Source organism: Paramisgurnus dabryanus, chromosome 3 (genome assembly GCF_030506205.2).
Source record: "Paramisgurnus dabryanus chromosome 3, PD_genome_1.1, whole genome shotgun sequence".
NCBI lineage: Eukaryota > Metazoa > Chordata > Actinopteri > Cypriniformes > Cobitidae > Paramisgurnus > Paramisgurnus dabryanus.
The window spans coordinates 12,034,505-12,059,088 of NC_133339.1; the positions used below are offsets into that span (position 1 = coordinate 12,034,505).

At 40.5% G+C, this 24,584-nt stretch overlaps 1 protein-coding gene across 1 annotated transcript in view; it reads right to left on the reverse strand.

Moving 5' to 3' along the window:
* Positions 1-24,584, reverse strand: part of LOC135768902 (uncharacterized) — a 36,438-nt gene that overhangs the window by 7,731 nt on the left and 4,123 nt on the right. Inside the window, exons 2-6 of the mRNA XM_065278266.2 lie at positions 23,295-23,387; positions 22,011-22,072; positions 21,852-21,920; positions 21,045-21,161; positions 16,971-17,111 (exon numbers count right to left, since the gene is read on the reverse strand). Of these exons, the coding sequence (XP_065134338.1) occupies positions 16,971-17,111; positions 21,045-21,161; positions 21,852-21,909 (316 nt within the window). The 5' untranslated portion in view covers positions 21,910-21,920; positions 22,011-22,072; positions 23,295-23,387. The remainder of the gene's footprint in view (positions 1-16,970; positions 17,112-21,044; positions 21,162-21,851; positions 21,921-22,010; positions 22,073-23,294; positions 23,388-24,584) is intronic.

Sequence of the window (24,584 nt, forward strand, 5' to 3'; positions counted from 1 at the left end):
ATACTTCTACAGCATTTATAAAATCAAAAGTTGTATCTGTTAATGAGGTTAACAAGTTAATTAAGGTTCGGGAGCAGGACCACACCTCAACCTATCAGCTCATTTCCCGTTTGTGTATATACACAACGAACCTACCTTTACCACACGTTCGTCTCAGTTTTTCGACCCCACCCAGCCCTCCACATTTTCGCCCATTTGTGCACCCATGGGCGTTCTGGTCTGAAAACGAGATGTGTTTATTTGCATGTTGCTATTTTAAAGCTGGGCGTACACGGTGCGAATTCTGACGGTCGGAACGTCGTGAGCTCTCGCACACGACACGAGTGAGTTTATGCGAAAATAATTCGTACGCAGTCACACACGACAAGATTTTACTGTAGGACTTGAGGAATTCTGACGTAAGCATTTTCGCACCTGTGAGTGGCAGAATGTACCAAAAATAAAACAAGAAGAATAAGGCAAAGATATTGGCTTGAGTGCAGAAAACAGCCTGGAATTTCTGTTCTTTTGTATTTCTGTTTATGCATTCCGAAATTGCAATATAGGTCTAGTGCTGTGGCGGTGAAGGAATTTCTCTGGCAGTGGTTGTTCGTGCTAGTGCATATGTGGTTTTACCGTCCTAATATATCATGATTGTAGTGCCAAGTAAATATCTATATTGCTATTATTAATGTTACATATATTGTTGCTTTTTTATAAATATGACCGTTTAAAAAAACGAATTCAGTGGGCCCATTTATTTATTTGTAAATGCAGAATGAGGAGCAATGAGGTAAAACACAAGGTAAGCTAACGTAACACGTCTTTCCCTTTATGATTAAATTATTAAGACAATACATCTACAGCAAATATTAATTTGTAAAACGAAAATCATTTAATTTAATATAAAGCACATTGTCTAGGCTTGTTTGCATTGTCTAGTGCAAATGTACGCGGACCCTCGGTCAATGCGGTGTCTTAAAGTAAAAGTGAGCCCACAGCATTTGTGCTTCTGTAACTGCACAAAATAATATAATTAATATAGGGCATTTTCACAGTAGGCCTATGTAAATTAATACATAGCAATACAAATATAGTATGAAAACAAATTAATCATTATTTAAATAAAGTTTCAGAGATAGCCTACATTTTTAGTCATTTAAATATTCTCATCATTTCAGAACAAGCTAAGGCTACCATAACAACGTACATTCATTGGGCTATATATTATGTGTTCCTTTGGTCGAAAATATGTAAATATATATATATATATATGTGTGTGGGTAAAAAATACCGAACAAAACGTTTAAGCTCACTTGTTAAAGCAGAAGCTCCAATAATGTGGAAAATGTCGTCTCTGCGTATGATCATCATGTTTAATGTACTCTCTTGTTCGTTGACAATTTATTTTGCATTTTTTATACGTGTATAAAGTGTAAAACAATAAATGCATATCTTATAGCCTATTAAACATGGACATTCCGTTGCTTTCTATTCTATGTCGCGACAGCCCTTTTAATATCCATTCATTTATGAAACTGTACTACAGCGACTTGGCACTGCTTGGATTACACAAAAATTGCGACATTCTTTGTCCATCCTGTACGGTTTAAACCAACGGTCTCTGCACGGAGTCTAATAATTTTTATATTTATTTATTACATATTTTAGTTGGCTTATTTTATGTTTAGATTGTAAATAATGATAAAACATATTAAAACGTAAAGAAAAATCAACAGTATTACAAAGTAAAACAAAAAAGTTTTAATATCAAAAAGTAGCCCTCGTTTTATGCATTGTGGTAGCCCTTACCGCCTAATCTACATTCTCTTCTGTTTCTGCACACATCCAAAGCTGTGACCGGACATCACAAAAACACGTATGACAGGTTTTTCAGGCAAAGAAGCTGATCAAGAGGTCGTCACTGAAAGGACCTGTCATATTTGTCATGATGTCCGGTCACCAGAGTGTGTGTGTGCGCGAAACATATCCAGCTATGGAGTTGTCGTCCAGATTTGAGGTAGCAGTGCCACATTTGTCTTTCTTCTTGTGTGTTTTGTACATTCTGATTGGTCAACTTCAAGTGCTTTGCCAGATCGTCTTGTTCACCCGCACCAACACTACGAATTTATACCGACAGCTCCCGAACTTTTTTGACATGTTTAAAAATTATCGGTAGGTCGTAAGGTGCTCGTAACCTGCTCGGCTCGGCTCGTAATTCCTCTCACACGGTGCGAGACGCGACCATACGAGCATGAACGATTTGCTCCCGAGAAAAAAAAATCGCATGCGAGCTCCTACGACAGCAAAAATCGCACCGTCTACGCCCGCCTTAAGGCAACTAAAACCTGCTCTAAAGTCTAAAGTCAATGGTGCAATATTGTTTTTGTTATTTAAAGAGTGCGTTAGTAATATCGCCTATAAACGAGATGACAACACGTGTTTGCTTATTACACACATGGACAGCACACAAACCTTTTTCAATATAAAAATTTAAGAATTAAAATGTAAAAGATTATTACTAAGTCTCTTGGACATAAATGAGGACAGATTACGAGACGTTAGAAGGCGTAAAGAGCTGCTATAATTAATTTTTTTGTTTTAAACAAAATGGAAATATTGCATCTGTGTTGAAAAATACTACCCCACGGATTTATGATGACTTTGTGCCTGTGGATATGATGATATGAGAACTATTTTGGGGGGTAGGTGGCGCCTTTAAGGGCAGCTGCATGAATGTTGAACGTTTGAGTCTTTCATTAACCAATTTAACTTAATATAGCCTGGAAATGCATGGATAGTTTAAGTAATAGTTTCCCTCTTTTTCTTACAATGGCACAATCTGGGCACTTAAGTGTCCTCAATTTTTTTAAGTCTAATCTCATCTGGCTCTTGAAGTTAAGAACATACTGCAGCTTAATGGAATTTTTAGACTCAGACCACGTCCAAGAAAGCTCAGCAATGCATGAAATGACTTGAGACTCGGCTTGGACTCGTGACAAAAGAGTGGTGGTGATGTCAGGTTGCGGTCAGGGTTGAGTGGGGCAGGGGGGCATATCCAACATATCCAAAGTCTTCCCTCTTTAAAGGTCACATTCTGCGTTATAAACTAACTCAGTAATAAAAACGATGAGAGGCCTGAACCGAAACAAAATCAATCTTCATTTTGGTTCTCAGTTATGTTGTTTTTGCAGGTGCACTGCTATAAGTATGAACAGTATAGCAAGAATAGTGAAAATGGCAAGGCATTAAAGCACACATAAGGCTCTAGAAATATTCATGCACTCCAAGAGCGAGGATGGCTCTTCATTTTCCTCCGAGGATTCTGAGGTCGACACAGAGGTCTCAGAGAAAGAAGTAGACCAGCTGGAGTCTAATTCATTAAAGGGATCTACAGAAGACTTGTCAGAATGTGAGAGCGGAGAGGAGATGGATGAAGTGGCGGCAGGATGGATGTCAAAAATTGAAAAATCTGGTCTACCACAAACACTGAGGTGCTTCGCCACAGCCCAGCAACTACAGATTTGATCAGGCTCACACACTATACCACTGCCTGAATCAGTGCCCTGACTTCAAGCTTTTCATTGATGCTGATGCATGAAATCCTGCTGCTTAAATGGGCTATGACGAACCTGCATGGGAGACATTCAATCGCAGACTGGAGAGATCTTAAGACAGAAAAACTGCAGGCTTATGTAGGGCTGCTCATTCTGGCCGATGTTTACAGATAAAAAATGAATCAGCCCTTAGCTTCTGGAGTGAGAAATCAAGACAGGGCACTTTCCGGTCTACGATGTCCCACAAAAGGTTTCAAGACATCAGCCGAACACTGTGGTTCGATTAATGTTAACATATTGGCATATAAAGGGTTAACTTTTTCAGAAATTGTATTAAAATTTCAAATGAATGTTTCAGGCAGATATAGTTTTAAAAGATTGAATTGTTTAAATTGAAAAAAAATTATGTGTGATATTTTAGAGCAGTTTTGGTAAGGTGAGATTTTTTACCTTAGACACACTTACCTACGTTTTTTAAGGATCTCCTAAGGGTCTCGACATTCTCAACAGCTTTATTCCCTAGCTGATTTGCATGTCAGATGGCCTCTTTGGTGCATAGTAAGAAGCTATTTGAGTAACAGAGAGCATAGTGTCAAGTGGGATTCTTGTTTCAGCTGGTGTTCCACAAGGGGGACTTTTATCCCCTTTGCGTTTTGTCTTATGCATAAATAGCCTGGATTCATATTTGTCTTCGGTAATAACTGTGCAATATGCAGATGATCTAACAATCACATAGTTTCTTATGGGATCGTTACGTGGACTCACTCAGAAGGCCTTGGATTCTGTAGTGGATTGGGGACAGGAATGCTGATTGGCAATGAATGGAGCTAAGACTGTGGACATGGTAATCAGTGCCAGAAGAGAGGACAACATTCCCTCCCCTCCCTCCCTGTTATCTCAGGGAATACAATCAGCAAAGTTTCACCTTTAAATTGCTTGGAGTTCAAATATCCTCTGACCCGTCTCTGTCTTGTTTTGGTTGTATCTTGTGTTATTGTGTATATTTTTGACTATTTACATTAACTCTGTGCTGGTACTAGAAACAGTTTACAGTTACGGTCCTCCTTCCTGTGCAAACAGAAGCCTGCGATTATACTACCGCCGGAATTTGAGGCAAAGAGGCAGACGAGGTGGAGTGCGAACCAGACTACTCCTTTCAGACCCATCATACTGGAGAATGTCCGCTCCCTCCGGAACAAAATGGACCTGCTGCACGCCAAGTGCCTGATGGTGAGAGCCTTCAAAGATGCCTGGATCATGGCTCTAACTGAATCTTAACTGGACGAGGAGATCCCAGATACTGAGGTCAGTCTTGATCACTTCACCATCATCAGGGCTGACAGAACTAGCCAGTCAGGCAAAGAAAGCGATGGCAAGGTCTGTGTCTATATCAACAACAGGTGGTGTGAGAACATCAAAGTCCATAATAGGACCTGCACACCAGATGTGGAGATGCTGACACTATCATGGCATCCATTTTACCTCCCGAGAGAATTCCCAGCTGTGGTTGTCACCTGTACAAACATCCCTCCTAGTGCAAACATTAAGATAGCAGCAGAGATGATGACTCTATGCTTTCCAAGTACCCCGTGGCACCGGCGTTTATTTAACGGGACTTTAATAAATGCATCCTTGGTGATGTACTGTCATCATTTAAACAGTAAGTGAAGTTTCCACAAGAAATGAGAACACTCTGGATTTGTGCTATTTGATGCTTTCACAACCCTCCACTCGGCTTCTCTGACCACAATGTCATTTTCCTCCTCCCTATATATCTCCTGCTTTTTCTCTTTGGCGGCACAGGACATTTCTTGGAGTATGTGTATGTTTGACACATTTCATGGTTTTGTGCTGCAATATCTTGTCAAATTTTAAACTAAACTTAACTACATATTTATGCTCTTCAAAACACTCATGGCGCTGTCCGAGTGCTGAAACGTTTGGGCTTTCCACACATTTGTAATTTATTTATCTCCTGTTTGTTACAAATAAAGTATTTTTAGAGTACAAACCTTTTCTTGCATATATGTAAATATTTTTTTGAGATTACACTGATCATGTAGGCTATCCATACATATTCAACTATTAAAAACCTGCTCATTTTACTTTGTAAGACTGATGCACAATCCTGACCAAAAGAGCACCACTCCCCTAGAACACAGCGTGGGTGCCCTGTAGGCAGCCCCGCCGCTCCCATAACGCGCATCACGCGCTGTGCGTGGGGCACCACGTGCTGAGAGGGCACCAAAAATAACAGCCTAATGAAAAAAAATTATAATGCTGAAATTATTTTATTACCCTATAGAAATATTATTAGGCACTTTTTATCCATGTATATATGTTACAAAAAAAGGGGGAACAAAATAATTTAATTGCTCTAGTCTAGAAAGTATGCCCCCAGCCTTTGATGGTCCGTGCCGGTTGATCGCGCGGGCGCCTGACTAAGTTTGACAGAGACCGTTGCTCAATCCGAAGGCTGCAGCCTGCAGAGGTCACATATCTAGCATACGTCATCAAACGTTCTTATTTGGTAATATTAACGATTATAAAGTTGACTATTATTCTTAGTTAATCTTAAATTGTTGTAATATGCTTATGACTTGCTAATGTAATGTTCAGTTAACTGAAATAAACCAGGCTTGATGACGTATGCAGCCTGCGACCTCACGCAGGATGCAGCCTTCGGATTGAGAAACGGACAAGTAGGCAACTTTTGCAAATGGCCCCGAAAACACAGCAGGAGTCAGGATCGGAAAAAATAAAAAAAGAAGAAACTGCGGGATGATGCCCGTGCATCACTTGCAGGTAAGTCCATCATGTTTAATCATTCCTAAATAAGGGAAATGCGCATGGGCTGCAGCTGCTGCTAATCGTAATGCGCCTCGAACCTGCTGTGATGACAAACTATGTTGTTATAATTTATAATCTCAGTGCAAGCTAAATTGAGAAACATTACTGTAAAACATTACCTATGCATATGCATTTTACAAATAACTGACGCAGCTGTTACTTTCTTTACTACGTTTCTTTAAATATTGAGCAGTAGTTTATTTTGTGGTTTATTTTGACGTGATGGTGGCTAATACTTTCTCAGTAAAAGTTAACGTTAGCAGTCAGTGCACATGCTAGGCTAACAATTCCTGACAGTTAAATATATATAAATATAAAACGTCATTATATATGATATGAGGCAAACATTACTGTGACACTTAGTTCTCTGAATCATTGTTTTATTTAAGAATATTGAGTATTCTTGTTTACTTATTGATGTTTATTTAATGTAATTTATTTAAAGTGACATTGTGCATGGGAAAAACATGTCTGGATTATTTTGATAATTTAAGTTTGGTAATTTTTTCTATTTTGCTATTTTATAAAAGTTTGCACTTTCAAATGTGTAATGTGTGTTGGCTAAAGCTGTAAAGATTTTACTTTTTGCTATTATGATATATGTTTGGTAATAAAAAAATTAAACTGGCAAAAACAAACTCAGGGTCGGGGTGGGGGGCATTAAAAAGGAATTATGCTTAGGGCACCAAAATGGCTAGCAGCGGCACTGCCTGTAGGTGCCCGAGGCAACAAGGACATCAAAAGAAAAATCTTTACACCACAACAAGTTTCCTCCAGGACTCACGGCAGGGGATCGAAACCCAAAACACCTCTCTCAAGAATCAGAACGTTGTATTAAGTACAGTAGGCTCCCCAGAGAGCCACATTTGGTTTTCCACCTCCTTTCCTTCTTATGGCGCTTTTCCATTGCATAGTACCCCACGGTTTAGTTTAGTTTGGGTCGGGTCAGCTTATTTTTGGGAGCTTTTCCATTGGGTGCAGTACGTAGTACCCGATACTTTTTTCGTACCACCTCGGTTGGGGTTCCAAGCGACCCGAGCTGATACCAAACGTGACGCGAAAACACTGTAGATCACTGATTGGTCTGAGAGAATAGTCACGTCATCGCTATAATGTAAATATTAGCTTTAGCTTACTGCTAGCTTGCGCTGTCACAAGCAAACATGTTGTTATCTGTGTTCTGCTATAAGTTTCCAAACACCCTTTTAGCGATGAAAAACATCCGCAGGTTGAGAATCCGGGACACCATAACAGTTTTTTCCAGACTTGCAGTTTGTGGCGGCACATTTGCGACGTGCACGTCCGCATTATATATGCTTAAATGCAACTTGAATGAGGCTCAGCGGAGCGCCGTCGACTGACGCCACGGGTCGGGTGTTTGAACAGAAACTGTCATGTGAGACAGAAGTACTTATAAACGCGATGTGCAAACATCTATTTGTGGTGGCCAATTTTAATTTTGTGGCAGACTGAGAAATAAATGAATGTATGGGAATGTTCAACAACGCTCTCACGTGTATGATGTCACAGAAGTAGGCAGCGTAAATATAACGACACGCCTATAATCCCTCCCACTCCGAAGTGATACTAAACTCGATGGAAAAGCTAACCACGCCAAAGTGAGGTGAGCTGACCCGACCCAAACTAAACTAAACTGTGGGGTACTATGCAATGGAAAAGCGCCATATGATTCTCAGCACAGGATATTCTAAAGCACACCAAATGATATGTAAGAAAAGTCATATAACATGCAAATAACAATGTAAAATGTTCATGTTTCATATCATTACGAAGGTTTCAGTGTGGTACAAGCGTCTAATTCCTACAGTAATAAAGCAAATAATAAAGAAAGGTTTAACAGAGTTAAGAAAACATGACTCAATGCAAGGGGCGTGAAGTGCCTCCCACAGGTCTGTAAGATCCAAACACTTTAAACTCCAATTGATAAATAATATTAACATAATGTTCATTCTATCTGGGTATTTAAGGAGAGCTGACAAATGTTTCACTATTACTGTGTGTTGCCTTTTACCAGGTATGCAATGTCGAAATCCTGACAAAAGTGCTGGCTGCATATTCAAATTTTCGAGTAATCTCTTAGTGCTGTGTCAGCTGAGGGCCGCATTGATGTAAACAATAAAAACTCCCAGTGGCCTAAATTTGTTGTCCTTACATCCACATACTGCACAGGTTCTAGTCATCTTTTATCGAGGGTTTTGGTGATTTCCCCTTTAGAGACGGTAAAAGCGGAGTTACTCTTTGGTTGGGTTTGTCTGCGGGCTAACTTCAAGTTGACTTGAGTTGAATTGAGAGCAGGTTGAGCGGTAAAAGAAGTTATTAGGCTTGATCAACTTCATGCGGCACCGCAAGAACCGACAGCCGGATGACGTCAAAGTACTGCTTTTAAATCGCTCTTGCAGAAACTTGACGTCATCCGGCTGTTGGTTCTTGCGGCGCTGCATGAAGTCGAACTAATCTGAAGGCTGCATCGGTCAGTGGGTGGAGCTAATGACTCAGTTTCGTGCAGTGCATTCTGGTTAATGGAGTCCATCAAAGATCGTTAAGAAAATTCCGCTTCAACACACTATCAATCAAAATCGTGCCATTTTTTTCTCATGTAAAATGTAATACCCGTGATAACAGGCTAAAATGTCTACGGTTCAATTCACCTCTAAGCGGACTAAATAAAGTAAGTTTAGAAATGAGGAAGCATAGAGTGGCCATTTAAGCATATAGTCCAGGGTTCCTCAAATCTTACCCTGGAGGGCCAGAGCACTGCAGAGTTTAGCTCCAACCCTGATCAAACACTAAATCTAATTAAGGTGTTCATGATCACTAGACAATCACAGGTGGGTAAGTTTGATTAGGGTTGGACCTAAACTCTGTAGTGATGTGGCCCTTCAGGGTAAGATTGAACCCTGATATAGTCCTCTGACAGCGACCAACACTGATTTGCTTATGATCGTTGACCTGTATTTTAATTATTAAGGCCTATATGTTAAACATGTGCGACTCTGAGTGTAATACTAGAGTTAAACCAGATTAAACAAACATCCATCCAAATTGTATTATAGTTAAAAATAACAACTGTGAAGGATGTTGCACACTGGGTGAGAAGCGTTTCACCTCATCGCGTTACCGGTAGGACAACTCGCACGCACACCGGATATGCACATTAAATAACGCAAGCTTAATCAGACAGAGTCTACTTCAAGATGAAAAATGTGTGGTAGCAGCCTATGTTTATTGTTAACAATTTGGTACAAATTGTCATGGCACCTGGGTGATCAGCAGTGTATGTGTGTCTGTTTGTTTACCTTTGGTGTTGGTTCCTCACGTGTGCACTCGCTCCTCCCATTCGTTTCTCTGATTGTTTCCCAGACGTGTCCTATTCCTTTTGGTCTTTTTATAGTCTTGCGTTTTGTCCTTTGTCACGCGCTCATTGTTTCCCGGTTGGTTACTGTCTCGCTCCCTGTCCAGGTAGATCTCCCCGCTGCTGTTTGTCTCACCATCTCTGCTCTCGCCCCAGGTTCAATCGCCGACATCCGGACTCTTGTCTCTGTCCAGGATTCTCGATCCTGTGTGTTTGGTCAGAGGATTACTGTCAGTGTGTCTAGTTTCCTGAGTTCTCGCGCAGTTGGTTGCTTCGTCTTCAAGCGTATACCAGCTGTCTTCGGCTTCCTATTGTATGACGTCATCGGAAGTGGGTGGACCTCCTCGTCACTATTGGACTTCTTCGGCGGTGCAGTGTGTGAGACTTTTTCCCCTGTTGATTGTGGACTAGTGTGGATCTATATTTACTGTCAATCTGAAATTTGTAGGGTGCTTCGTCTTCAAGCGTATCCCTACAGACTCAGTGTATTTTTTCATTAATAAACTTTTTGATCTCGCATTTGAGACTCTGATTCCTGAACTTTCTTGACAATTCCTGACAAATGAGCGCGTCAGAAATGGAGTCTGCGAGCGCGGAGGCTTTGGACCCTGTACAGACCGCACTTAACCAGCAGGGGGCAGTCATCGATCGACATTCCTCTCTCCTGAATGCAGCCTCCAGAGATTTCCGCCTTCTCTCCGATCGGCTCACGGAGCTAACCAACCGTTTTGCTCAGATCAGCCCACCGGTCGGAGAATCTCATCCTCCTGTTCCCGCTGTTATACCATCCAGCACAGATCGCGAGCCACACGCGGCCACACCGCCTACGTATGACGGCGACCCTAACACCTGCCGGGCCTTCCTTCAGCAGTGCTCCCTGGTCTTCGCTCTCCAGCCCCGGAGGTTTGCAGCGTCTGTTTCCAGAGTGGCGTTTGTTCTCACGCTGCTCACGGGGAGGGCGAGAGACTGGGGAATGGCTGTTTGGGAGGTCCAGGCCCCGTGCACGGCTTCGTTCGAGGCCCTCAAGGACGAAATGCTGAGACTTTTCGATCGATCTCTACAAGGTGACTTGGCAGCAGCTGAATTAGTGCGATTATTACAACGAGATTCTTCCGTCACTGACTACGCTATCACTTTTAAGACCTTGGCTGTCACTTGTGGATGGAATGATGCTGCTCTCCGAGCTCAGTTCCTTGAGGGTCTCAACCCGCACATCCAGGATGAAGTCGCTGCACGGGACCCACCTACGTCATTGGAGGCTGCGATTGACATGGCATTACGCATAGAGACTCGTCAGCGTCAACGAGACCTTCGCCAGTCATTTCGTCGCTTTACTGTGGCATCTGAGTCTTTGGTTTCACCTGTTACACCTGTTTCACCGTCTGAACTCGAGGAACCTATGCAATTGGGTAGGCTCCGCCTTACCGGCAGTGAACGACAACGTCACTTGAATAATGGATTGTGCCTCTACTGCGGTAAGGCGGGGCATTTAGTCGCTGCGTGTCTAGTAAAAGGGGGTGCCCGCCGATAAACCCGGGAGTATCGGTGGGCGTTTCATCCTTTGATTCTCCCGTAAACCGCACCTTATTGCCTGTAATTTTGAAATATAACCACTCTGATTTTAATTCACAGGCATTGCTGGATTCTGGTGCGGAGGCAAGTTTCTTGGATGCCAGGTTGGCTGAATCTTGGGGTATTCCTGCTATCCCTTTATCCTTTTCTCTCTCTGCCTGGACGTTAAAGGGTCAGCATATGGCAGTAATCACCCATCGCACTCCCCCTGTAGGTCTGTATGTTTCTGGCAATCATCGTGAGGACATTGAATTCTATCTGTTACAGTCATGTAATTCTTATTTTGGGGCATGACTGGTTAACTTAACATAATCCTCACGTTGATTGGCAGAACAATATTGTCTTGTCTTGGAAGTCTTCGTGTCATGTTTCGTGTCTTGGTCCTGCTCCTTCTGCTTCTGTTTGTTCTACTTTTCAGATTCCTGCTGCCGATCTCTCGGGGGTCCCGGCGGAGTATTCAGATCTGCACCAGGTGTTCAGCAAGGCTCGGGCCACCTCTTTACCTCCTCACCGGTCGTACGATTGTTCTATCGATCTTCTCCCAGGTACTTTTCCGCCTAAGGGTCGTGTTTTTTCCCTTTCTAAACCTGAAAGAGAGGCTATGGATAAGTACATTAATGAAGCGCTTAATGCCGGTCTCATTCGCCGCTCCTCGTCTCCAGCCGGTGCTGGATTTTTCTTTGTTAAAAAGAAAGACGGTTCTCTTCGTCCGTGCATTGATTATAGAGGGCTTAATGACATTACTGTTAAGAACAAGTACCCCTTGCCTTTAATGTCATCAGCTTTTGAATTACTTCAGGGAGCACGCGTGTTTACCAAATTAGATTTGCGTAACGCCTATCATTTGGTACGTATTAAGGAGGGCGATGAGTGGAAGACAGCTTTTAATACACCATCAGGACACTGGGAATACTGCGTTTTACCATTTGGTCTTTGTAACGCACCGGCTGTTTTCCAAACTATGGTAAATGAAGTGCTGGGAGACATGATTAATAATTTTGTCTTTGTGTATCTTGATGACATTCTCATCTTTTCTCCCTCCATGCAGATACACACTCAGCATGTTCGCCAAGTTTTACAACGGCTTTTAGAGAACCAACTTTTTGTTAAGGCGGAGAAGTGCGAGTTCCACAGGGTGTCAGTTTCGTTTCTGGGTTTCGTTATTGCTGAGGGAGAGATTCGCCCAGATCCCGCTAAAGTTAAAGCGGTCGCCGAATGGCCAGTGCCCGACACTCGTAAGGAGCTTCAGCGTTTTCTGGGGTTCGCCAATTTTTACCGGCGTTTCATCAGAAACTTTGGTCAGATCGCTAAACCTCTCACTGCTCTCACCTCTTCTAAAGTGTGTTTCCGCTGGAATAAGGAGGCTCAGGAGTCCTTTGATGAATTAAAGTCCTGTTTCATTTCTGCTCCTGTCCTCTCTATTCCTGACCCGGCTAAACAATTTATAGTGGAGGTAGATGCTTCTGATGTTGGGGTAGGTGCCGTTTTATCACAGCGGTCGTCCATTGACGGGAAAGTACATCCGTGTGCTTTTTTCTCTCACCGGTTAAACCCAGCGGAACGAAATTATGACATAGGTAATAGGGAGCTGCTGGCGGTTAGACTCGCGCTGGGTGAGTGGCGTCACTGGTTGGAGGGAACCTCTGAGCCCTTTCTGGTCTGGACGGATCATAAGAACTTAGAATATATCCGTTCGGCCAGAAGGGTAACATCTAGGCAGGCTCGTTGGGCACTTTTCTTTGACCGTTTTAATTTCACCCTCTCGTACCGGCCTGGCTCCAAGAATACTAAACCTGATGCTCTCTCCCGTCTGTTCGGTCATTCCGAGTCTGAGCGGACCGAAACCATTCTTCCTAAGGGCAGGGTGGTCGGGGCCCTCGTTTGGGGGATCGAGCAGCGGGTGAGAGAGGCCGGACGAGAGGGGGAAAGGCCGGATGGGTGTCCAGCGGGGTGTCTGTGGGTTCCTGAGTATTTACGTTCCGATGTCATCCGGTGGGGCCATGAATCCAGATTTGTCGGCCATCCAGGAATTCGGAGAACGTTGGCTGCCGTCCGCCAACGTTTTTGGTGGCCTTCTATGGCTACAGACATCAGACAGTTTGTATTAGCCTGTTCTACGTGTGCTCGTAGCAAAGCATCTAATCAGCCCCCCGCTGGTCTGCTCAATTCTTTGCCCATCCCTTCCCGCCCCTGGTCTCATATAGCCCTTGATTTTGTCACCGGCTTACCGGCATCTGATGGTAACACTGTCGTTTTGACTGTGGTGGATCGTTTCTCCAAAGCGGTTCATTTTATTCCCTTACCTAAACTTCCTTCTGCCAAGGAGATGGCTCAGGTTCTGATCAACCACGTTTATTGTTTACATGGTCTTCCGACTGATGTGGTTTCAGATAGGGGTCCTCAGTTTATTTCCCGGTTTTGGCAGGAGTTTTGTAGACAGATCGGCGCCACTGCCAGCTTGTCTTCTGGTTATCATCCACAGACCAATGGGCAATGTGAACGGGCTAATCAGGATCTCGGTCAAACGCTTCGCTGTCTGTCGTCACAATATCCGAATTCTTGGTGCCAACAGCTCCCGTGGGTTGAGTACTCACATAATTCTCTTCCTGTCGCTTCTACTAATATGTCCCCGTTTGAACTATCCATCGGTTATCAACCTCCCCTTTTCCCATCACAGGAACCCGATGCAGCGGTTCCGTCTGCATTAGCTTTTGTCCGCAGGTGCAAACGCACGTGGAAAAGAGCTAAAGACCTTTTATTACAATCCTCCAGACGGACCAAGGTTGCGGCTGACCGCCACAGACGACCTCCACCTCGTTATGTGTGTGGACAAAAGGTATGGCTTTCTACCAAAGATTTGCCTCTCCGTGAGCCTTCTCGAAAGCTGGCTCCGCGTTTCATTGGGCCATACAGTATTGTTAAGGTCATTAGTCCGGTAGCAGTGAAGCTCAAGTTACCACTTACTCTTGGTCGGGTTCACCCTGTTTTTCATGTATCCAAGGTTAAACCTGTGATTTTTGCCAGTAATTTTTCCCCTGTCTCTGCCCCCAACCCTCCCGCCCCCCGTCTAGTGGATGGTGCTTCTGCCTATACGGTTAGGAGATTACTAGATGTTCGTCGCAGGGGCAGAGGTTTTCAGTATTTAGTGGACTGGGAGGGCTACGGTCCGGAGGAGAGGTGTTGGGTTCCGGCTCGGGATGTGCTGGATCCTGGTCTGATCGAGGATTTCCGTCGGCGACGAGGTGAGCCTCCTCCAGGTCCGTCCGGTGCCTGCCCTGGGGGGGGGGGGTACTGTCATGGCACCTGGGTGATCGGCAGTGTATGTGTGTCTGTTTGTTTACCTTTGGTGTTGGTTCCTCACGTGTGCACTCGCTCCTCCCATTCGTTTCTCTGATTGTTTCCCAGACGTGTCCTATTCCTTTTGGTCTTTTTATAGTCTTGCGTTTTGTCCTTTGTCACGCGCTCATTGTTTCCCGGTTGGTTACTGTCTCGCTCCCTGTCCAGGTAGATCTCCCCGCTGCTGTTTGTCTCACCATCTCTGCTCTCGCCCCAGGTTCAATCGCCGACATCCGGACTCTTGTCTCTGTCCAGGATTCTCGATCCTGTGTGTTTGGTCAGAGGATTACTGTCAGTGTGTCTAGTTTCCTGAGTTCTCGCGCAGTTGGTTGCTTCGTCTTCAAGCGTATACCAGCTGTCTTCGGCTTCCTATTGTATGACGTCATCGGAAGTGGGTGGACCTCCTCGTCACTATTGGACTTCTTCGGCGGTGCAGTGTGTGAGACTTTTTCCCCTGTGGATTGTGGACTAGTGTGGATCTATATTTACTGTCAATCTGAAATTTGTAGGGTGCTTCGTCTTCAAGCGTATCCCTACAGACTAAGTGTATTTTTTCATTAATAAACTTTTTGATCTCGCATTTGAGACTCTGATTCCTGAACTTTCTTGACAATTCCTGACACAAATATGTTATTTAATTTTAATTTAATTTGAGCACTGTCCAGGTTCACAGCAGACCGCCGCCATCAGACGCTACCTGTGTGTGTACATTTATAGAAAATAATGTGTTCTTTTTTAGATACACGGAGTGACGTGGCAGGGTGCATCTCGTCCGGTGTGCGAGCCCTTTGTGACTCTATAACCATTAGGCCATGACTGTCCAAAATAATGAACATGATAAACCAGGCCCGGGGTGGGTAATCGGGAGAACCGGGAGAATTCCCGGTGGGCCGCTTCACTTTTGGGCCGGTCGAGTTTTTTTTTTTTTACATTTGTCACGTTAGTGAGTCTATCTTCTCTTAAATGACACTTCACACGTTTCGCATTGACACTGCAGCGCGCAGCCTCTGGGTTGTACCATGTGAGGGAGTTTCCCCCTCCCCTCCCATAGAGTTGGTTCGGTCCATAGCACGTCCAAGAAAACTTTTCTCCGGTAGGCTGGGCAACCGTAACAATACGCGTCTGAGAGGAGGAGGGCGTAAAAAACAGGTTGAAGAAAAAAATCCATTGGAGGAGGATGCTGCCAAATGCGCCAAACTTACAGATTTATTTTCAAGAGGACAACAACAGGTAACTTAAAGAGAAATAAGCCTAGTAATGATTAGCATTAGCAACGTAATTATTCGGCTAATACCGTTGTCAAACTATTTACAAGCCAACTTTTTTTTAGTTTAAATATTAGCCTTTTGTGTATACATGGCGATTCATAGACTTTGCAAATATTATGCAAGCAGCTTCTGAGCAGCAGATAAGCCAGTTCGCCGCTGAAAATGAGGAGGCCATGAGAAAACAATATGAATTAAAGTTATTTAACCCTCAGGTTGTGTAATATAACACCTTTTGTGTTCCCAGTCAAAAATGACCAGCCGAAAAAAAGCTTATAAATCACTGTATATTTACCCAATATTGGATTCAATATTTTTGTTAAATTGTTTTTTTTTTATTAGGACTGGGTTTTATATATTTCTATTTGCATCTGATTAATCATAGCCCTCATAGCATTAGCAAAGGTAATAATTTATCAACCTTTTCTTGTGGAATAGACTCCAAAAAGGGCTGGATTATTTTTGACCCATAATGGGTAAATATTGGACAGAACACGCTGCTGGGTTAAAATTGACCCAATGCTGGGTTGTTTTAACCCAACTGTTGGGTTATTATAATCCATGGTTGCATAACAACAATCCAACATTGGGTTATTTTTAACCCAGCATGTGTTCTGTCCAATATTTACCCATTATGGGTAAAAAATAACCCAGCCTTTTTTAGAGTGTAGAGGAATATTTTTGTTAACTTCTCATCTTAAGTGAAATATTATTTAACTTTTACCTTATTTGTTTAACCATGATATTAATAGAAACTATAGTAAGAGCTGGACTGTTGCTTTTTTTATCCAATTTGAAAAAAGTGCTAATTTGGAATAACACTATGGAAAAAGTGGGCCGGTCTTGGGCCTGAAACTCCCGGGCTGAAAAGTGGCCCCACTCCGGCCCTGTGATAAACTAACATAAACAATTTAATTGACAAAAAATAATAAATGTTAAAAACTAATTTGTCCATTGTTAGTTCATAGTGTCTAATGCATTTATTAATGTAAAGTGTTACTACTAACTTAAATTCATAACATTTTAAAGTGAACTTACTTCCGCTGGCATCACCGAATGCATAAAACAGAAGGACAAGTTGTAATGGAGGCAGAATATCATAGCTTATAAAAGCCATGATGTTGAGTGTTAATGAAGTTCTCTCTGCAGTAAATACCACATCAGAATAAACTAAAAGTACTAGAATGAGGAAGAATACAAAACATGAACAATTAATCAAAACTAATCATCAATAACAATACTGTATTTAAAAAACATTGTATGCTAGCCCATACGGAAATGTAATATATGACATATATGTCCCTATATCAAAACCGATCTTGGCATATATGTTACATATATATGCATTATATTAATATCACATATATAGATCCTCTGGATATATGAATATATAGGTTTAAAACATATATGAAATACTCATATTAAAATGTATATAAATACATATATTAATATCACATATATATATATATATATATATATATATATATATATATATATATATATATATATATACTCTTGATATATGAAGATATATGTTTTAAACCTATATGAAATACTCATATTAAAATGTATATAAATACATATATTAAAAATATGTATATGTATGAATTCCTATATGGGTTTGTATTTTACTGTATGCTCCAACCATATGATATCAATATGTTTTATGTCTAGATGTCTAAAACAACATAGCCTATATAGGTCAGTAAATATATTGTTAAAAAAATTATTAGGGTCATAACATTATAACCCTGCCTAGTTTCAAACTGCATGCATTTGGCACCGCAATGCTGGGTTAATCCCACAAAAACAGGGCTAACCGTGCTTCCGAGGAGTGTTTCATGACCCTGGGTTAATTTCAGGGATAACCCTGCTTCTAAATTACAAGTGTGAAATGCTCCTTAACCTAGGGTTAAAAGTGGGGTTTAGAGAGAACCATGGTTTTAATACAGGAACCATGGTTTTTGGTTTTAACTGTAGTAAAACCATGGTTAGTGATCGTAGGGGTAAGGTTTAGGAATGCACAGTGTGAAATGTCAGATTATGAATACCCAGGGTTTTGTAGTTAAACCATATTAACCACAAATGTATCATTGTCTCACTATAATCAAAATATAATAAACCATGTGAACAAATACTAGTTATTTTAGTGAACTGCAGTCTCAGAAGAAAAGCTGTCACTAGGTACAGATATGAATACATGTTGGTTCATGAGGTATAGTACTAATATGTACATTTAATTATACTAATACCACGCACAAATAGGGTGTAAGTTACTTTTTTAAAAACCACCTCAGTGGCATTTGTACTTTTTTTCTGAGTATGTACATTCCACTGACAATCCCCACTATATGCTTTATACTATAGGGGAGAGTGGGGTAAGATGAGCCAATTTTTACATATGTTGCCTTACAGTATCTGCATGAAAAATGAGACAGAAGTCAAACAAAACCATCAACCTTTATTTAAGGATGTCTCCTGTCAAATGAAATTATAAGAATGCCTTTATAACAAAAGGCTTTGAAAAGATGGCTTCTCAAAAAAAAAAAAAGTGCTCTTGTGGCTCAACTTGCCCCAGCTGAGGGGTAAGTTGATCCATGTGAAGGGGTAAACTGACCCACTGACTTTTTTTGTTTAAACCCGAACATAGTTAAAAAAAAAATTCTTTTCTTAAATTTAATTTTAAAGGTGCCAAAGAATGCATTGAAATAATGTGTTAAATTGTTCTTTGATATTTACATAGAAGGTATGTAACTCTATTAAGTGCAAAAATTATCCAGAAACGCTTTTACATGTCCATTTACAACCCTAGGATTTGTCATTTGAATAAAATTGTCTTTTTTTGCCCTATTTGAAAGGGTAATAATAATAATAATAATAATAATAATAATGTTGATTGCTCTTTTTTTTTAATTACTAAACATCATGGTGGGGTACATTGAACCGCTGGTTCAGTTTACCCCACAGCATCTGGTTCACTTTGCCCCACGGCCACCATTTTGGGAAAAACTGCCTAGTTTAGTTATCCAGGCTAATCTTTGGCTAAATCATTGACATGGTTTTATACATTAGCCTATCACCAATATGTATGGTATAAATATTTAGACCTGTATAAATCTGCTTTGACATAACAGTCATTATAACTGACATGTATACATTTTACTTTGATGGGATAAAAACTGTTTTTGTAAAAAAAAAACATACTTCTTTCATCTCTTTTACTTGTGCTTCTCTTTACCATAGTCAAATAGAAATGATGGTTGCTACCTGGATTTGTGGTCACATGGCTACAAATCTGTATGGTAGCCTAGATACAGGGGGTGGGTCAATTTACCCACTGGCTCACTTTGCCCCACTCTCCCCTAGTATGCTAAACTTTTCAAACTTATTTTTAACCATACTATTATACTACATTGGCCTACTATTGTGCACTATAGTTTTAGTTATAATATTTAGGCTAAATCAACCTGCAGAAAACATGGTTATATTCATTAGAGATGAAAGCAGTCTCTTTTCTGTCTCAATATGCAATAAACACTGCAAAAATTCATGTGGTCGTGTCAATTTACCAGATCATAAAGTCATAAAGTAGCCTATTACTGGATCAAGATGATTTTAAAACACACTCGCACGCACGTATGCGCACAAATACACACACAATACTATACTTTTAATATGGAGTTATACTCCGTGGGGCGGTTTCCCGGACAGGGATTAGACTACTCTTAGACTAAAACATTTTTAAGAGCTGTCCGACTCCGAACTGAAAACAACTTACACTGACATATCTTAAAATACATCAGGGCCCTTTGTTTTGCCTCAAAATGCATACAGGTAATGTTTTTAGTAAGGCATGTTTGTTAAAACTAGTTATATTTCCTAATTAAACTAAGGCCTAGTCCTGGATTAAGATAATCCCTGTCCGGGAAACCGCCCCCATATTACTCAATGTACAATCTAGAAATTAAAGGCGGAGTCCACGATGTTTGAAAAACGCGTTGAAAAAGGAAACGGGCAGACTACCAAAACACACTTATAGCCAATCAAATCAAATCAAATGCCGGGTTGCGTATGTGTGGGGCGGGTCTATCAAGAGAAGATCCAGATTCTATTGGGGTATGGGCGTGTTTGTTTGGGTGATTGCAAATATCAACATTGGCTTTCAAACATCGTGGACTCCGCCTTTAAGCTCTGCACAGCACAGGTCTACTAAAGGGTTAATGGTGCCACATGGTGATCAACAGTAAAAATGACAAATTTGACCTCTTTGCAAAAGGAAAAACCACCAACATTCCCCAAATCCACTTCTGAACTTGGCAATTAAAGAGATAAAATAATGAAATTTTTGTAAAAATTTGGTAGTTTTTATCAGTACTGACTAACAAATTTATGCAAAAAAGTGAAAAAATAATCTGATAAATTTTTACAGATGTTTAATTTAGTAGATGTATTAAATTTGAACAATGCACAAGGGTTAAATTTGCACTGTGCATAAAATAAAAACAGGAGGAATCATAAAACAAACATTGTGAATCAGTGGATAGTGGAGGTGACTTTTAACCTGAGGACCCGGGTTCGAGGCCCGACTGGACTCATCAGGTACATTACAAATAATAAATTGTGTTTGTGTGTTAAGTTGTGTGAATGGGTTGTACGTCCTACCTGTGGTCTGAAACATGCAAAAAGTAGATAAAAACCACGGTTCAAATTTAATTATTTTATGATATATGATAAGTATATGTATGCAACATATATTACACATATATGTGAAGTCATGTATGTCACATATATAAATAATTATATAGATGACATATATGTCTATGTATGTTTTATGTAATAGACATATATATCAATATATGAAATTGTTCCATTTTCGAATAGGTGTCATATAAAGTTGTACATATATGTACATATATGTTTCTACTTTATATTACCATATATTTCATATAGGGATATTTCATATATTCACATATATTACATTTCCGTATTTTAAATTGTATATTGTATACCAATCCAACAGGAAAACATCACTGGATGAATAATTAGCTGTCCACTTAATAAACACTTTGTGTTCTTAACTTATTTCTCTTTATATGAATCAGAAATACTTACTGTAAATTATAATGATGAAACACATGAAAGGCATTATCCCAAACAAGGATGTTATCATGCGTCTTTCAAACGCTGAATAATGCAGGAGTTGATTCCCAAGATTCCCAACATAAAGAACTGAAACAGATTTAAAACTAAATATTAACTGTAGATCACATATACACGTTTTTTAAGAGCACTACGTGTTACTACAAACAAACACTCACCTAAAGGATTATTATCTAATCAACAAATCACATGGCGGTTGCTTCAATGCATTTAGGAGTGTGGTCCTGCTCAAGACAATCTCCTGAACTCCAAACTGAATGTCAGAATGGGAAAGAAAGGTGATTTAAGCAATTTTAAGTGTGGCATGGTTGTTGGTGCCAGACGGGCCGGTCTAAGTATCTCACAATCTGCTCAGTTACTGGGATTCTCACGCACAACATTTCTAGGGTTTACAAAGAATGGTGTGAAAAGGGAAAAACATCCAGTATGCGGCACTCGTGTGGGTGAAAATGCCTTTTTGATGCTAGAGGTCAGAGGAGAATGGGCCGACTGATTCAAGAAGAGCAACTTTGACTGAAATAAGCACTCGTTACAACCGAGGTATGCAGCAAAGCATTTGTGAAGCCACAACACGCACAACCTTGAGGCGGATGCAGAAAGCAGAAAGGGGGTCAAACACAGTATTAGTATGGTGTTCCTAATAATCCTTTAGGTGAGTGTATGAATCCTGTAAAAATTTTTATTTTTTTTTTATTTTTATTTTACGTGAATATGTGTTTTTTATGTTAATGTCTGTGGTGAAATTGTGTCCTTGCCTACCTGAAAAAACAACGCCAGTGAAAAGAATATATTCTAGACGAAGGCTGTAACGTGCCATTTTTGTTATGTCTGCAAACAGGAAAGCTTTAAGTTAAATGCATCATTTAAACATATATAACATTTTTGAAATTACATAGAAAATGTACAAAAATATCTTACTGTCATTGTCAACTGCAAACAAATAAACAAACAAATGTGTTCCTGTGAGGTGCAGTCAGGTTCTTTGAGAAGGATTTTTGAGAATTTTCCATGAGTTAGGTATGCAAGAGCATCTGTTCAGCCACTTATTAACAATTTAACTTTTGACAACATTATAGCATCTATACAACGTCAATCTAAATCAGTGTCTGATCTGAATGTTATTATTTACAGTCAAGCTCAAAATTATTCATACTTTTTGTAAATATGACCAAAGAAGGCTGTGAAAATAAATCTTTAATACTTTTGATCTTTAATTAAAAAAATCTATAAAAATCCAACCTTTCATTGGAGAATAGTCATTTTAAAATGGGGGAAAATCTCATTATGAGAGAAATATTTTTTTTCTAATACAAACTGCTCACAATTAATCAGACCCTTTTATTCAATTCTTTTTGCAACCTCCTTTTCCCAAGAGAACAGCTCTGAGTCTTCATCTATAATGTCTGATGAGTTTGTAGAACACCTGACAAGAGATCAGAGATCATTTCTTCATTCAGAATCTCTCCAGATCCTTCAGATTACAGCTCCATGTTGATGCTTCTTCTCTTCAGTTCATCCCACTCATTTTCTTTAAGGCTCAGGCCAGGGGACTGGGATTGTCATGGCACAAGCTTCGTGTTGTTTAGTGTAACAAAATAAACTTGTCAGGAACTCCTCATTTGTGGTTTTATTAATCACACTTCAGGCATACATAAAATTGCACTGCAGCTGATCAAAACATGGCCCAGTATATGATTTCTAACAGGGACAGTCAGGTTTAGATTTTTTATCTGTTGGTATTTCATAGAATTCATGATCCCATGTATCTGATCAAGATGTCCAGGACCTCCAGCAGAAAAATAGGCCCACAACATTAAAGGTACAGCAGTATATTTCATTTTACACATGTGGTACATTTTACCCCTATGGGCGCCAAACTAATGTTGAGTGTTTGCTGCTAAAAAGTCATTTATTTGTTTCATCTGACCATAGAACCCATCTCGTTTGAAGTTCAAATATTGTCAGTTACTTTTCCAATGTTTTATGGTCAGAAGCAATTTTTTTATCAGCAAACACTCAACATTAGTTTGGTGCACACAGGGGTAAAAATACCCCATGTGTAAAATGAAATATACTGCTGATCAAAAGTATTAACAATGCACATTTGTTTTCACACGCTTCTTTGGTCATATTAACAAAGGGTATGAATAATTTTGAGCTCGACTGTATGTTAATTTTTGTGTAGCTTTGATATACAAATACCTGGAAAGTCGTCAACTTTAGGTTCAGACCAAAGCAACATTAGAGGCCGTAGGAAAAACAGAGCACAGCAAGTCAGCGTCTCATTCAGAAATCCTGAAACAAAACATCTTGGTTAAGTATGTAACCTTTGTTCGGTGAAGAAAGAGAACGGAAACGTCACATTGTGACCGATGAATTGGGAATCGCTTCGTGGAGACCAATCTACTTCGAGAAACTATTAAAACGCCAATGAACTTACCATGCAGGTATTTGCATCTGCCCGGTACCGTGCGAGCATTTAACGAGAGACATGTGCGTTACCAAATCACTATTTTCGCTGAGAAAGCCAAGCATCTAGTGCCCGGCCGCTATCAGTATTGGAACAGCTGAGAAACTGAGGAACCCTCAAGGGGGCGCTATACGGGCACCAACCAAACACAGGTTTTCAGAGAATACAGCTAGTGAGATGCTGACAGCCATTGGGCTGCAACATCGCCCATCAAAGTGATGGAGGAGAGTCAAAAAAACTTTTTGGTGACGGAGCTGCAAGCCGAGAATGCGCTCTCAACTTAAAAGGGCATGGAATTTTTTATATACTTTTTATAAGCAAGAGCGAATGTGTCCACATCTTCTGCTTGGTGACAGCTAGGGCTGCAGCTATCGATTCTTTTTGTAATCGATTAATCTAGCACTGAATTGATCGATTAATCGAGTAATCAGATAAAAAATGTATGTGTGTTTTTAAACAACCAAAACAAATAATGCATAACGAAAATGACGTGGCTGTAAAATGTTCAAGCATTTGGCTTTTATTTCTAAAAAAAACAGAGGTATTTGGCTCCAAAAAATAAGCCTATTTAGTTCAATTTTTACCCATTAAGTGTTTATAAGTGTCAGTGCCAACAATTAAGCACTTTAATTTATGACTATGCACAACAGGTTTCATGCTGTAATCTAGCCCTGACATCAAAGTAAATATCTGGTTTATGTACATTTCTACACCTGCAGCATTTACCATTAGGCTTTTAACATATAATATATCATTTCTGGGGTGAGCCTATTTGCTATGGTAACAACCTGTGTGTGTGTGTGTGTGTGTGTGTGTGTGTGTGTGTGTGTGTGTGTGTGTGTGTGTGTGTGTGTGTGTGTGTGTGTGTATGCACGCGCACGTGCACCTGTGTTTGTGTGCACCTGTTCTGTGCATGAGGAAGAGTGACACCCCAGTCAGACGTTCAGTTGCTTCATTGCATTTTGGTACGGCAGAAATACATACATTCATTTTCAATAGAATGCTGCATTTGGTTTGCATCA